This window comes from Copidosoma floridanum, unplaced genomic scaffold (assembly GCF_036245765.1).
Source record: "Copidosoma floridanum isolate Cflo_tuat_1 unplaced genomic scaffold, Cflo_Japanese_pri ptg000004l, whole genome shotgun sequence".
NCBI lineage: Eukaryota > Metazoa > Arthropoda > Insecta > Hymenoptera > Encyrtidae > Copidosoma > Copidosoma floridanum.
In genome coordinates, this window is record NW_028321881.1 from 41,305,148 (window position 1) to 41,318,546 (window position 13,399).

General features: G+C 37.2%; 1 protein-coding gene and 1 long non-coding RNA gene across 2 annotated transcripts; one reads left to right on the forward strand and one right to left on the reverse strand.

Annotated features, from left to right (window-relative positions):
- The first annotated feature begins 808 nt into the window (after window positions 1–808).
- On the forward strand, window positions 809–2,724 carry LOC149375872 (uncharacterized). Its single transcript, XR_016293660.1, has 4 exons — window positions 809–1,028; window positions 1,707–1,806; window positions 1,878–1,971; window positions 2,129–2,724. It is a non-coding gene; the product is annotated as an uncharacterized LOC149375872 (long non-coding RNA).
- A 7,821-nt stretch (window positions 2,725–10,545) lies between these two features.
- On the reverse strand, window positions 10,546–11,160 carry LOC149375873 (uncharacterized). The gene is made up of 2 exons (XM_089597253.1): window positions 11,031–11,160; window positions 10,546–10,970 (listed from the first exon to the last, which is right to left on the reverse strand). Exons 1-2 carry the CDS (start codon window positions 11,158–11,160, stop codon window positions 10,546–10,548), a joined length of 555 nt encoding a protein of 184 aa, XP_089453379.1.
- Between the last annotated feature and the right edge of the window lie 2,239 nt (window positions 11,161–13,399).

A 13,399-nucleotide genomic window follows, 5' to 3' on the forward strand; every position in this document is an offset into this window, starting at 1 on the left:
AAATAAAAACAAAAAATATGATACTCAAGCAAGCCATCAACGTTCAACTTACCTTACTTACCTAAATGACTGACGGTCGGTGGACTACTACACGTTTCACAACGTAGCAAATCATTTAAACCGAGCCGCGCACTAGACTGTACGTCACAAGCGAGCCAGAGCATATATCTCTGACGGCAGCTCACAATTTGTTCCTTATATACTAACTATACACTTTTTTCGCCACATGCAGGAGCGAATTTGAGAAACAAGTGTCAAATCTAGGACTCATTGGGAAGATTTGGAATGAATGCATCTCGATGAAAACTCGATTTTACAATTTAAAACCAACTTTTTTCGTCGTATTATCGTTTAGTATTTTATAAAAGATGATTATCAGCCCTTTTTTTGAAGAAATCAATACCACATGCCCCCACGCGTTCGAAGATGCAACCAAGTACTATCGTGGCATCGAAGCGGGAGATTGAATTAGCCATAACAGGCATCGGGACTAAAAAAAGGGGCAGAGAGCGGATACCAACAAGCTTCATCATCATGACTTTTGAATACGTATTCGCAAATATCCAAGTATTTTTAACAGTCCAAATATGCTTGATACAACACTTTAATGTGACCGTAAAAGTTGTATTATACGGTACGATCCATCCGTTACCAGTAACTCAGTTCCCTGGTCGTACCTACAATAGTATTGACTTTCCTTTGTTTATGTAGGTAACGCTAACAAAATGCTGTAGTATACCTATATATGGCAAGGCAAGTCAAGACATAATGTGGTTAAATATCGACAGCCAATTAAATCATGGTTTAAAAGAGTGATGAATCACTTTATCAGAAAAATTGTAAGTGTTTTCCCGGCTGGTAAGAGGCAAGAGGGACTCCTAAGTGCCGCGTTCAACAACTTCTACAAAATTCAGATAAAGCAGCTTGTGTTACATACATCAAAGTTTTGTCTCTTTTGTTTTACGTTGTAGTTTATATTTTATTTGTTGTGTTTCAACAGGTACACATGGACAACAACGACTGTGAGTGTAAGTACCTGTCGTGAAAAACCCGTGTGAATTTAAATGCATAAATTTTGTGTATTTTCGCTGTTTCGAACGTTTCACTGGCTAAGTGTGCCAGCCTTATCAGGCTAAAATTATACAATACTCGAAAACACTTATTATCATCAGGCATAATACTAATGAAAATTAACAAATGTTATATTAATAGAAGGAAGACACATCACATTTTTTTTAAATAGAGTATACTTATTAATACTAAGCATGTATAAGGACCGCTAGCAATGTTCGTTGCCCTAAGCACCTGCAGCTTAAATTTCTCATTAATTTAATATCAGCGGCTCTGCAAGTTTTTATCATTTTTTTCGTTCGACTAGTGATTAAGATAATTACAAACACTAACGTTCATACATTTATACATTTTTAGTAAGGTATTAAAATATATTTGTCGTGCCTAACAATGTGCAACACTTGAGTATTTCTTACCCTTATACTTGTAAACTAAGTACATTTTATTTAAAAAGTGTTTTCAATTGCTATACCGTTTTGGCCTGATGAGACTTTTCCGCGATATTATTACTGTGGCTTCTTTAACTACTGATATCTGTAATACAATAAAACAATATTATTTGTGTATCCATATGCTTTTGTTTGAAAATTTGTAAATGTAAAGTACAAAATAATTAATGACTTTCAACAATGTAGATAATGCTTGGTGGTACAGCAGACCTGATGTGCATGCCAATTACGAAAGTGACGGATAATTTGAGTGAAATCACACAGGCTGTATCATTTTTTGGTATTGGTGAGTAAAGTTCATGATCAAAGTTTATAAAATCAACAAAATATTACAGTTGCATGTAAATTTTTTTGTAGATGCCTTAAATAACAGTCGTACTGTCACTGTAATTCACTGTCAGCATCCGGGATGAGGTCTGTAGGATACAGAAAAGTGGTACGTCGTACAAAGGTGTGAATAAAAAAAAAAATATCTTCTAGAATCTTAGCAATAGGTTAAGTCTTCATAATTTTATACGCATAAAGTGCACACTAATTTTTTAAAATAAATATGGATTATCATATACACTTGAGTTGAGTTTAACATGACGATCATTTTTCAATTTCAGGAATTCCAGATGCTTTCTCGTTCAAAGGCCCTGAAGCGCTCGTCAAATTCATAATTTTTTTTCTTGTTTTTTGGTTGCCGTTATTTTCCTTTGTTTGTTTCAAATTCGTTTTCGCTCTGTTATATAACCTCGTGGTAAAACGAAAAAGTTAGTAAACAGTTGAAGCTCTTGACGACTTGTAGCTACTTTTGAATCTTTTAATAAACCATTACATGAATCTAAGATCGTCTTATTACGTTTTTGTGTCAACACCACAATTGATAGAGCCTTATGTTACGGGAATGGTGCCTTGAAAAGCTCAGATCAGATAGGGACAGGTCGTAAAAACCCCAATTTTCATGAATTTGTGTATATAAGAAGTGTGAGGGCTCTAATTGGCTAGAGTCTTTCCTCTCTGGGACCTCCTTTTCAGTTCTAAATGAGAACGAATACAGAGACTATATCCATAAATAGTACATAACTCACTTACGAAAGGGGAATAAAGAAAATCTGAGATGACAGACATTTGATCTGAAACTTTCTGTGTCCCCTTCTATAAATTATATTCAAAGCATTTTTTTCCGGTGAAGCAAGATTAAGCTTACTTCTTTCGGCACAGTACGTGGTGAACAACTTTGTTTTACTGTCGCGTTAGGTTTAAAATCAGTGAATTTTTCATACTTTCAAATAATACCAATATGTTTAAAGAAAATACTCACAAGTATAGTTTTTATCGTATTATAATAGACCTTTGATTGATGATTAAAATAATTTATTGTGTTTTTCAGAGACGTGAGAAACTTCTGTAATACAGTTGTCGACATTGCCGGATTTAAGAAGCACTTTTAAGATGGAATTATTTAGAAAGAAACATTTCCCGTTTTAGACAAATTATCCTTACACTGAACTGAAGTATGATGAAGTCGGTACTACAAATTATTTTTCTTGTTCGTTAAAAATATGGGCCTTCGGTACAAGTTTACCAGTATATCATTCACAGCAGTTTTTGGATCTACGGCATCAATATATCTGGTCATTCAATTGTCATCGTGATCCGAAGAATAAATTTGCTTTGTCTTCAACTTTATTGGAAAGCGAAAAATTTGCGTTTACGATGAATCATATGAATACAATCTAGTATTTTTTTAAATTTACTATTATTAACGGAAGGCTCCAACTGGAGTGCAAAAAGAAAAGTTCATGTAATTTTGCACCAGGAGTGACATCGTCAATTTGGTTTATAGATGAAAGCCATCTAATACGCAACGATCTCCCCATTGACGGAATGCTGTTTATTCAATGTAATATATCTGTGGAAAATTGATTTAAAAGTAAAATGTACGAAAAAAATGCAACGAAGAACAATCAAGTTTAATTTGAAACGGATGGTAACCTTTTATTGCTGTTAAACATTAGAAAATTTACCGATGTGACCATAGTAACCCGCACTCAAGAGAAATTCGAAACCTCACAACTGATGTTAGCGTCCAAAAGTACAGTGTTTTTGGCAATGTTTAAAAATGACATGAGCAATAAAGGAGAAAACGTTGTAGTAATCGATGATTTTAGTGCAGATGTAGTGAAAGAAAGGTTGCACTGCATGTACACTGGCAACGTGGAAAACATTGATAAAGTTGCACACGACTCACTAATTTGCGCCAACAAGTATTGCACACAAGGGCTGAAAGAAAAGTGTAAACGTTATCTGAGTACTACGTTAATACTGAATAATGTTCTGGATATTTTGTTGTTTGCAACTTCACACAATTTTAATCATTTGGAAAATAAAACGCGTGACTTTTCCAATGTTCATCGAAAGTATGCGATTGGTAGCCCAAAATTCAAAGAACTGTCGGAATTTTAACCTGCTTTGCTTGTTGATTTTCTTTGCAAAGTGTTGTTAATGAAGCTGCACTTTTTCATGCAGTGCCACTCTTCGTGTGAAAATCATGCAACTGCGGGTACCTACATTATACGTCAACAACACATACACCGATGCACACTTTTAGTAATAATTAATTAACTAGCAAAAAATTAGTTTATTTATGTATTTGATAATAGATCGTATTATAAAAACAGGATTTAGGAATATCACACATTCGATTTGTTTTAACTCTGAAACCTTAAAAAAAACGAGAAAAAAAAGTAAACAGTTGGTTGAAAGTAGTCATTTGTGCGATGTTACAGCATTCAAATTGATGGAGTTAGCAATTTGACAAGTGCCGTCGTAATTTAGGCAGACCTCGGTTAACTTAAGTTCCCTACAAAATCAACGTGCATGAACGTTTTATTCAGATTATTTTGAAAATTGTCTTAGTTGCAATGCACATGAAAATTACTTTTATATACAGTTGGATAATCATCAAAATTTATGTCATTTTACTTCACCTGTCTATGCGCTACTGTTACACTAAACAACGCAGCACTTTCTTTCACTCTTACGTAATAAACGTTTAAACAATAGAAATCACAATGATCATGTCTTATTTTGCGTAGTTATCTTTTTTTTTTACATCTGCTTCTGAGAGTGTGCTCTGGATCGAAAACTAACGAGGCTTCATAAATATACTGTTACATTCAAACATTTCACAACCGTTCTTGGCATCACATAGTTCATTTTTTTACATTTGTGTAACTGCAATTTCATAATATTGATACTGTTTATGCATGCGTGATTAAAACATCTGAAAATTTGACGGAATACTGTTATTCTTTCGTTTGAGGAAAGTTGGAGCGTATGTATGGCTGTCGTCGAAAAGCTAACCTGATGGTGCACGAAGAGAAAGAGGAGCAAAATAATGCAATTACGGAAGGGCGTCACACTGTTCAATTAGTGTCCATCTAAAAACTTTAGCTACTCAACTAATATGCCAAGGATGCGGGGCAATATTGTCATTGCCTAATGCTGAAGATGAACAACATAAGGGTTTGGCATCCATATATACAATAAAATTTCAAACGAGTTTTGTGTATTTTAAAGTCGCGACGGTTAAAAGTCATTCAGTTTCAAATCCTACGTCAAAAAAGAAACAGTCGGTTTATCTTGACGTAAACACGAGAGCGACGATGGGTAATAACGAGCAGTCTTATGAGTTTGTAGTGTAATTATCAAACGTGTTAACATATTAATAACAAACTTCGTGGATTTCTTATTGTTCTAGGTGTTCTCAACTCTGGTTCAGGTAACGCTCATTTGAATAAAATTTTATCTTCTTCCGATGTTCCACCTATGTACCCCAAGGTATATAAAGTGCACGAAAAAGAAGTAGGCTTGGCGATGGAAGAAGTAGCTCTCAATACCTAGCTGTGTAAAAGCTACGATGTTGGAGAAATGTTTTTCCGTTAACGAAGCTGAAAAGTTAAAGTTATAGTTGTAAGTAATGGATCCTTCAATGTGGTATACAGCAAGAAAACAACGTCCGATTGCTTATGTTGAGTTAATAACTGTAATTTAAGATTGTTTTTCGATAGCTTATACCAGTTAATTATACAAGTTTAGTTTTTTTTTTCATTTTAAAAATTTCTCTACACACAGTGGAATTTTGTTTCATACATTATTTATATACTTATTTTTATACATACAGTAATACTTTATTTTACAAATTTTTGTACACTTATTTTATACATGTATATATAGCTACATTTATTTTACAAATTGTTTATACACTTATTTTTATACGTACGTTGCCTCTTTTATTTTACAAAATTTTAATATATTAGTTTTTTATGTACTTATCTACATAGTTACACTGATATTTTTTGTAATACATTGTTAAAAATAAGTAAAGTGTAAGGTGAAAAGACCAAAAAAAATTGTCACAGTGTGCAATTAAAAATTGTACTTTATTTTGTAACATATGCATGGTTGTAATCTCCAATAAAAAGTATGAAAAGTAGTTTGCTAGCATATACTTTTTATTGTAATTGTAGGCCTCCAAACCTGAGAGAGGGATTTCCATTCCCAGATATGAAAAATGAAGCTGATAAAATTGCAGAAGAAAGCACTGTACGCGTTGCTGCATCTTTTGACTTGTAGTGGACAACTAGAGGAACTGGACGAAGCTATGACAGTCTGACAGGCTGTGCTGCATTTAGTGGTTACTTTAATAAAAAAAGTTCTAGCCTATGTTATAAGAAATAGAAAATGCCGACTGTGTGATCGTAGTCATGATACCGGTGATCATGACTTTCAGAAAAATTTTGAGGGGACTGCTAAAGGTGTGGAGCCCGATGCTACAGCTGCATTAGCAGCCGATAACTCAATTTTAAATTGTGCAATGTTGAGCTTGGAATAGTAATCAGCGATAATGACAGCTGCTCCATTTTAGCGATGCGAGCAGTCTCTTATCATGAAATCATTAAACACGCGGATAAGAATCACACAATAAAGGCGTGACGAATGAATTGTATAAATTAAAGAAAAGTTAATAAGAATGAACTTCAGATTCTATTAAATATTTACAAAGATGTTTTAGCTATAGTATTTTACAAAATCTTGGAAACGAGGAAGAAATGAAAAAATCGATTACAAACTTCCCCTTCCATTGCTTCAATAACCATGATAACTGTGACAACTGGTGTAAATATGTTAAAGATGCCGCTAGTTACAGACATTCAGTAATAGATAATGGTTTTACCGGCCAAAGACTGTTCAAAGCTTTACAAAGCTTATTTAAAGTGCTGGCTAGTAAATGTGGAAGGTTTGTTGCAGAAGCATCGAGTAATGCAATTGAAAGTTTGAACACAGTTATTGCTAGTAAAGCTCCAAAGTCTCGCATGTACGGAATTTCAGCATCTGGAGACTATCGTATAGCTTGCGCTATCAACAGAAAAAATGATGGAGAGACTTTCCTCATTAATTAAGAGAAAAAACTGGGCTTGTCTCCTGGAAAGCATAACAGTAAGTACGTGACTACAAAGGATAGATCTGATACACAACGGTACGTCAAATCTACGACATATGAGAGTTCAAAAAAAGAGGATAATTTTTTTAAAAAAAGAAGACTCTGTTGAGAAATGCCAATTTCGTTTAATTTACTTCTCTAATAATAGGTGGTGAATCATTCCCAAACTTCGCACAGATGGTAATTGCATATTTATCTACGTATATGTATTTTTTCAACAGTATGTACCTGTTATTTCTTTGACCAGATAAACCTCCTTAAGCCCTTGCAATTTTAATTCAGTCGATGTTTAAGAGTGATTAGCTACGTCGCACTAAAAAATTCATCGTTGGTACCTATAGATTTTACGCCTATTTCAGTCTAATTAAAAGAAATTACCCTCCAGATAAAAATTTTATGGACAAACAAAATTTACGATCATTTTTTACTGTGCAAGGAGATGATCAACAACATCTACAAAATTCAGATAAAGCAGCTTGTGTTACATACATCAAAATTTTGTCTCTTTTGATTTACGTTGTAGTTTATATATTATTTGTTGTGTTTCAACAGGTACACATAGACAACAACGACTGTGAGTGTAAGTACCTGTCGTGAAAGACCCATGTGAATTTAAATGCATAAATTTTGTGTATTTTCGCTGTTTCGAACGTTTTACTGATGGCTATTATCAGCGGCTCTACAAGTTTCTTATCATTATTTTCGTTTGACAAGTGAGCACGATAATTACAAATATTAACATTCATACATTTATATGTTTTCAATAAGGTACTTAACGTTTGTCGTGCCTAACAACGTGCAACACTTAAGTATTTGTTTTTCTAATACTTGTGAATTAAGTACATTTTATTTAAGAAGTGTTTTCAATTGCTATACAGTTTTAGCCTGATAAGACTTTCCCACGATATTATTACTGTGGCTTCTATAATTACTGATAACTGTAATTTTGTAAAACAATATTTTTTGTATATTTATATGCTTTCGTTTGAAAATTTGTAAATGTTTAGTACAAAATAATTAATGACTTTCAACAATGTAGATACTGTTTGGTGGTACAGCAGACCTGATGTGCCAATTAATAAAGTGACGGATAATTTTAATGAGAATACATAGGCTACATCATTTTTTGGTATTGGTGAGTAAAGTTTATGTTCAAAGTTTATAAAATTAATAAAATATTACAGTTGCATGTAAATTTTTTTGTAAATGCCTTAAATAACAGTCGTACGGACGAAGAGTATGTAATTCCACACGTGGCTCTAGACCCTGTTACCACTTACTCCAAAGTTGCCGTTACCGGTTAACATCACGAAGTCAGAACCACCGCTCATCCAAATTTTGCTGTAAATAATATCAAAATTGGAATTGGTTATGCCCAGGATGGATAAAGATTTTACATTGAATCACGTGAGAATCTTGATACTGTGTCAACAAATATATAAATCAGGAGCTCAGTAAAACAACGAATGTCGTTGGTGGTTTATCGCAATTTGATTTTGTAAGTCGTAGTGTAGAAATTGAATTTATTTTGTAAAATAAATACGAAACAGACAGTTTTAATTGCCAGTTGTGTATGATATTGTATGTACTATATCAGCAAATCTTGCTAACTTGTAAATTTTAATTAAAATAATTAAAATCCATTAATTTTTGTACACACTAAGTGTATCAAGATTTGAGAGAAGCAGGATATCACCAGCTATCTATTTCTGAGCAACAGCACTTCGAACTTTTCGTTAAGTCAACTGATAACTTTCACGTGCTTGCCAATCCAGTATCCACTTACTCCAAAGTTGCCGTCACTAATGACCATTAGGGAGTCAGTACCACCGCTTATAGAAACTTTACTGTCAGCATCGATACGTCCAGAGTATTAAATGAACGGGACGGGGACTGTAGAATACAGTAGAAGGCGGTACGTTATTCGAAGGTGTAAATAAAAAAAAATGTTTATTGAAAACGGAGCAGTAGATTAAGCCTTCATAATTTCATACGCATAAAGTGCACATTATATTTTTAAAATTATCATGGGTTATCATACACTTGAGTTTAACATTACGATTATTTTTGAACTTTAGGTTTATCTGATTCAGAAAGGGGGCCTATAGCTGAACTGTGTCGGATATTGAATGGCCCAGAAAAACCAAAGTTTTTGAAAATGAAATTCAAAAAGAAGAAGACAAATTCAAACATTGTTACGAAAAAAAGGCAAAGAAGATAGAAGGAATGGATAAACAACTAATCGGAAAAGAATCGCTTAGAAAGAAGCAAAGAAGTTGGAAGGAAAGATCCTATGAAAGCGAGAGCAATGAAAGCCAGATGTTCTGAAAAGTTTTGATATCAGTGTCTCAAAAAAATTTTGGTGATTGATTGACAGAACGCTTTTAATTTGTATTGGGTGTTAGCTCATAAGTCAAAGCAGTGGAAATGCTTGAATAACTGGGCGACTTTATAGCAACCCAAACAAAATGATGATAAAGCATTTAAAGTGGCACAGTTGATGAACGACAATCGGAAGAGAACTGTATACAGTTTTACTTTGCCATCTTCAAACGGAGTTATTTCGGTCTGCCGTACGATGTTTCTTGAAACTCTAGGTAAATTACAGGATTTCACTATCTTCCCTTCTCGTTTTTTATTATAGTACTCGATTATTATTTAACAGCTGAGAGAAAAAAATTGAAATTTTGTTACTGAGTAGCACAATAGTTATTGTACTACTTTATCGTTTTCCTGTAGACAAATCAAAACAAGTAATTTAATCAGCTAAAGAAAAAAAAACGCTAGGGTACGAATAAAGGACGAATCCATAAAAATTTTTCTAATTTTTCGAAGGGTCTAGAGCTGCTACAAGAATTCTAAATATGTAGCGGAAAGTAGCGAGAGGTTTTTTCATGACACTGATAAGGTTGCGGGAAGCCACGATAAAAATAATGGAAAATTTTATTGGAAAACAATATATACATAAATGTTTTTTTTTTTTTTCGTGGCTATCTTATCAAAATTATTCTCACTAAGCAAACATATTCTGGACTTTCTAAGTATGGAGTATTCGAGAAGAATAAATCATAAATAGTAAAATAACACATTTAAAATATTTAAAAAATAATGAGGAAATTATGTGTGCAAATTTTTTCATGAATACGCTAAATTTTTAAGCAAATAATTTTAGTAATTGTTATTGAGTGAATTTTCATCCATTATAAGACGAGATAAATAAAAAAAGAGAGTGTTTGGAAATAAGGCTGTACATTGGCTTTAAATAAAATTGTTAAAATAAAAACAAAAAATATGATACTCAAGCAAGCCATCAACGTTCAACTTACCTTACTTATCTGTTTATGTGACGGTCGGTGGACTACTACACGTATTTTCAATGTAGCAAATCATTCAAACCGAGCCGCACACTAGACTATACGTCATAGACGAGTCAGAGCACTTATCTCTGACGGCAACTCACAATTTCATCCTTATATACTAACCAAACACTTTTTTCGCCACATGAAGGAGCGAACCGGGAAACAACAGTCGAGTCTAAGACTCATTGGGAGGGTTTGGAATGAATGAAGAACGGATGATGCGGAGATCGAGGAAGCGTTGAAACTCCTTGGCGGATTCAAGGCGTGGGCCGACGAGTTGTCGAGGTCGATCGGAGACCGGTGGACCAGTCGTATGGATGTGGTGGATCACCGACAGATTCGGCAGCTCCGCTGGCGAGCCATCTGCGCGGTTGATGTCCTCGAATTCGCTCAGCAGCTGCTGGTAACGACGACCAAGAGCTCCTGCGGGGATGTTTGACGTGCTGACGACGGAGACGCTGTGGGCCGATGTCAGGGCCGTGAATCCCTTGGAAGTAAGACGTGTGGCCGCGTCGATCAGTTGCTTGTTGCGCAGGTCCACCAGCAGGTTGAAGTGAACCAGGAAGTCCGCACCCAGGATAGGAGTCTCGACGTCAGCAGCTATGAAGGCCCAATTGAATGACCGGCGCAGCGGCAGGTTGAGCTACAGGTCGTACGTGCCGTAGGTGGCGATGGCCGATGTGTTGGCTGCCGCCAGGGTAAGAGACTGACGTTGCAGGTTATGTTTGACGTGTGTCCTGGGCAGCAGGAAGACAACTGAGCCAGTGTCGACCAGGAACCTGAGTTGCATCGTGTTGTCAGTGACGAGTAGACGATTTTCAAGCCGTCAAGCGGGTAATGTCAAGCCGTCCTCCATCGTCTGAAGGGGGTGACTTTACTGATTTCCCTGGGTCGAGGTAGGGTAGGAGCAGAGCTGTTTACACCTACTAGCCTCAGCACCAAACGTGTTATGATACCAGCACAAATCCAGGTTGCTGGCACCACCTTGAGAGCCAGTCTGGTTGTTTGCACGACTGAGTGACCTGCTTCTTGACCTCGAGCGATGCTGCTGTGTCAACTGGTTTTTGGTCAAGGAAATAAGGTGCACCATGGAGAGACGCATAGCTGACAACTCCGCACCCAAAGACTCCACCGTAGGGGCCTCGACCGCTGCGATTGTTGGTGACACCTGGTACTGGGCGGCGGCGGCAGCTACTGGCGTGAACAGCTGCTAGCTCGCGGCACTCGCCGATGGAGCCTGAAGTTGTGTTTGTGGCAGCTGGTGCTACGCGGTGGCTAAGGCCGGTAGGGTCTGACGTTGAACCGCTATCAAAGTCGGGTAGTCCTGGATGAGTTCGTCCGCCAGGAAGGCCAGCTTGCCCAAGTGGGGCGGATTTCATCACCTTCAGGTGCCGCGCGACTGCAGCTGGCAACAGGTCGAGCCACCTGACCCTGATGGCTTCGTCACTGACAACTTTTCCTCCGAGTGTCTTCATATAACAGAGTAACTGTGATGGCGCTTTTTGTCACCTAGTTGGAGCTACGTGAAGAGAGCTGGTGCAGGTTCTGGTCCTCGGTGCCGGTCAAGCGTTTCAGTAATTCGGCCTTGAAGTGGTCGTACTTTTTGTGCTCGGGAGGGCTGAGCAGAATGTCGGAGATTTCGTCGACTGTCGCGTCGACTAGCGCTGCAACGACGAGCTCTTACATACCTTCGGGTTCCGCTTCCAGAACGGTGCTAAACGCAGGGGTGATCTCTTTCGGGATCGGTGTGTTGTAGCGTCCTCGAAATCTGTGTCGTCATCCGTGAGCACCGGATCATGCTCCGGAGGCCTTTCGTTTACCATCGCCGGACGTCGAGGGCCCGTCTCCAGCTTGTCTGCTTGCACCTGTCATCGTCAGGTGTGACGAGTTGAAAATTCACAGGCACTGACAAAGAAAACGCTCTTTTTGTTGTTACCGTTTAGGCGCGCGTTAAAAAAGAGACTTGAGAGAGAGATAGAGAGCTGTATTCTCGAGCCTTGCTCTATTATATGATGCAGAGAAGTCAATTGAATGCAAAGATTGCTGTAAGATTCTAATTAAGCATTTGCTTTGTATGCTGTTGTGGAGCCGGGGCGCTCTAAACGAGGCACGCTAGAGAGAGATGGAGAGAAAAGTCGCGCGTGTTGTTGCTTGTTGCGCACTATAAAGATTCTCGAAAAAGAAAAGATGGCGGTGTTGAGCCGAGCAAAGAGACAATTTCGCGGGAAAAAACGGCCACCACTTGCGATGTAATATTCGGCACCCTCAAGGTTTCAGCGCCCTCGAAGGAATGTCTAGATTTTTGCACGCGTGAATAAGTGGCGTCGCCCGTGGGGACGACGGAGTATCGCTAATATCCACGTGCTCTTGCGGTGATATTACCGTAGGCTACATTTAAGCCTCACACCACGTGCGCACTAGGTTACACGTTTTTCCTCTACGGCACCAAGCACCTTCACAGATCACGTCGGGGTCACCAATTTAACATATTGCCGGGTAGCTTATCCTGAGCTTGAGGGTAGCCGGAGGTGAGGAGGTCGCACAAAATGAAAACTCGTGCGAGTACGAAAAAGTTCAACGTTTATTCGATTACCATTTTACATGCAGCTTGTCCTGCTGGTTAGGCGCGCGTCGGCGCGTGTATCTTGCTCGACTGCTGAGCGTAATCTGCCTCAACCCTCAACCTCAACTGGTTAGAACGCCACACTTAGGTGGCAGGACGGATCATACGTATAGATAGTATCCAGGAAACACAAAGAAATCTTTAAGATGTCTACAAGACGTCTTGCTGAAATGAAAGATTTCTTCAAGAATTTCCAAAAGAAAACCTGAAGACATCTTGTAGATTCCTAATGTCCATCTTAAAATCTTATTTAGGAAATCTTAAAAGACGTCTTTACGATATCTTTTAGAAAATTATCAAAGAAGGCTTTCAGATATCTTTCGAGAGGCGTATGCAAATAGTAAATGGAGCAATAAAAGACCAAGGCCGAATTAAAATCAAGCATATTATCTTTTATAACTTTAAT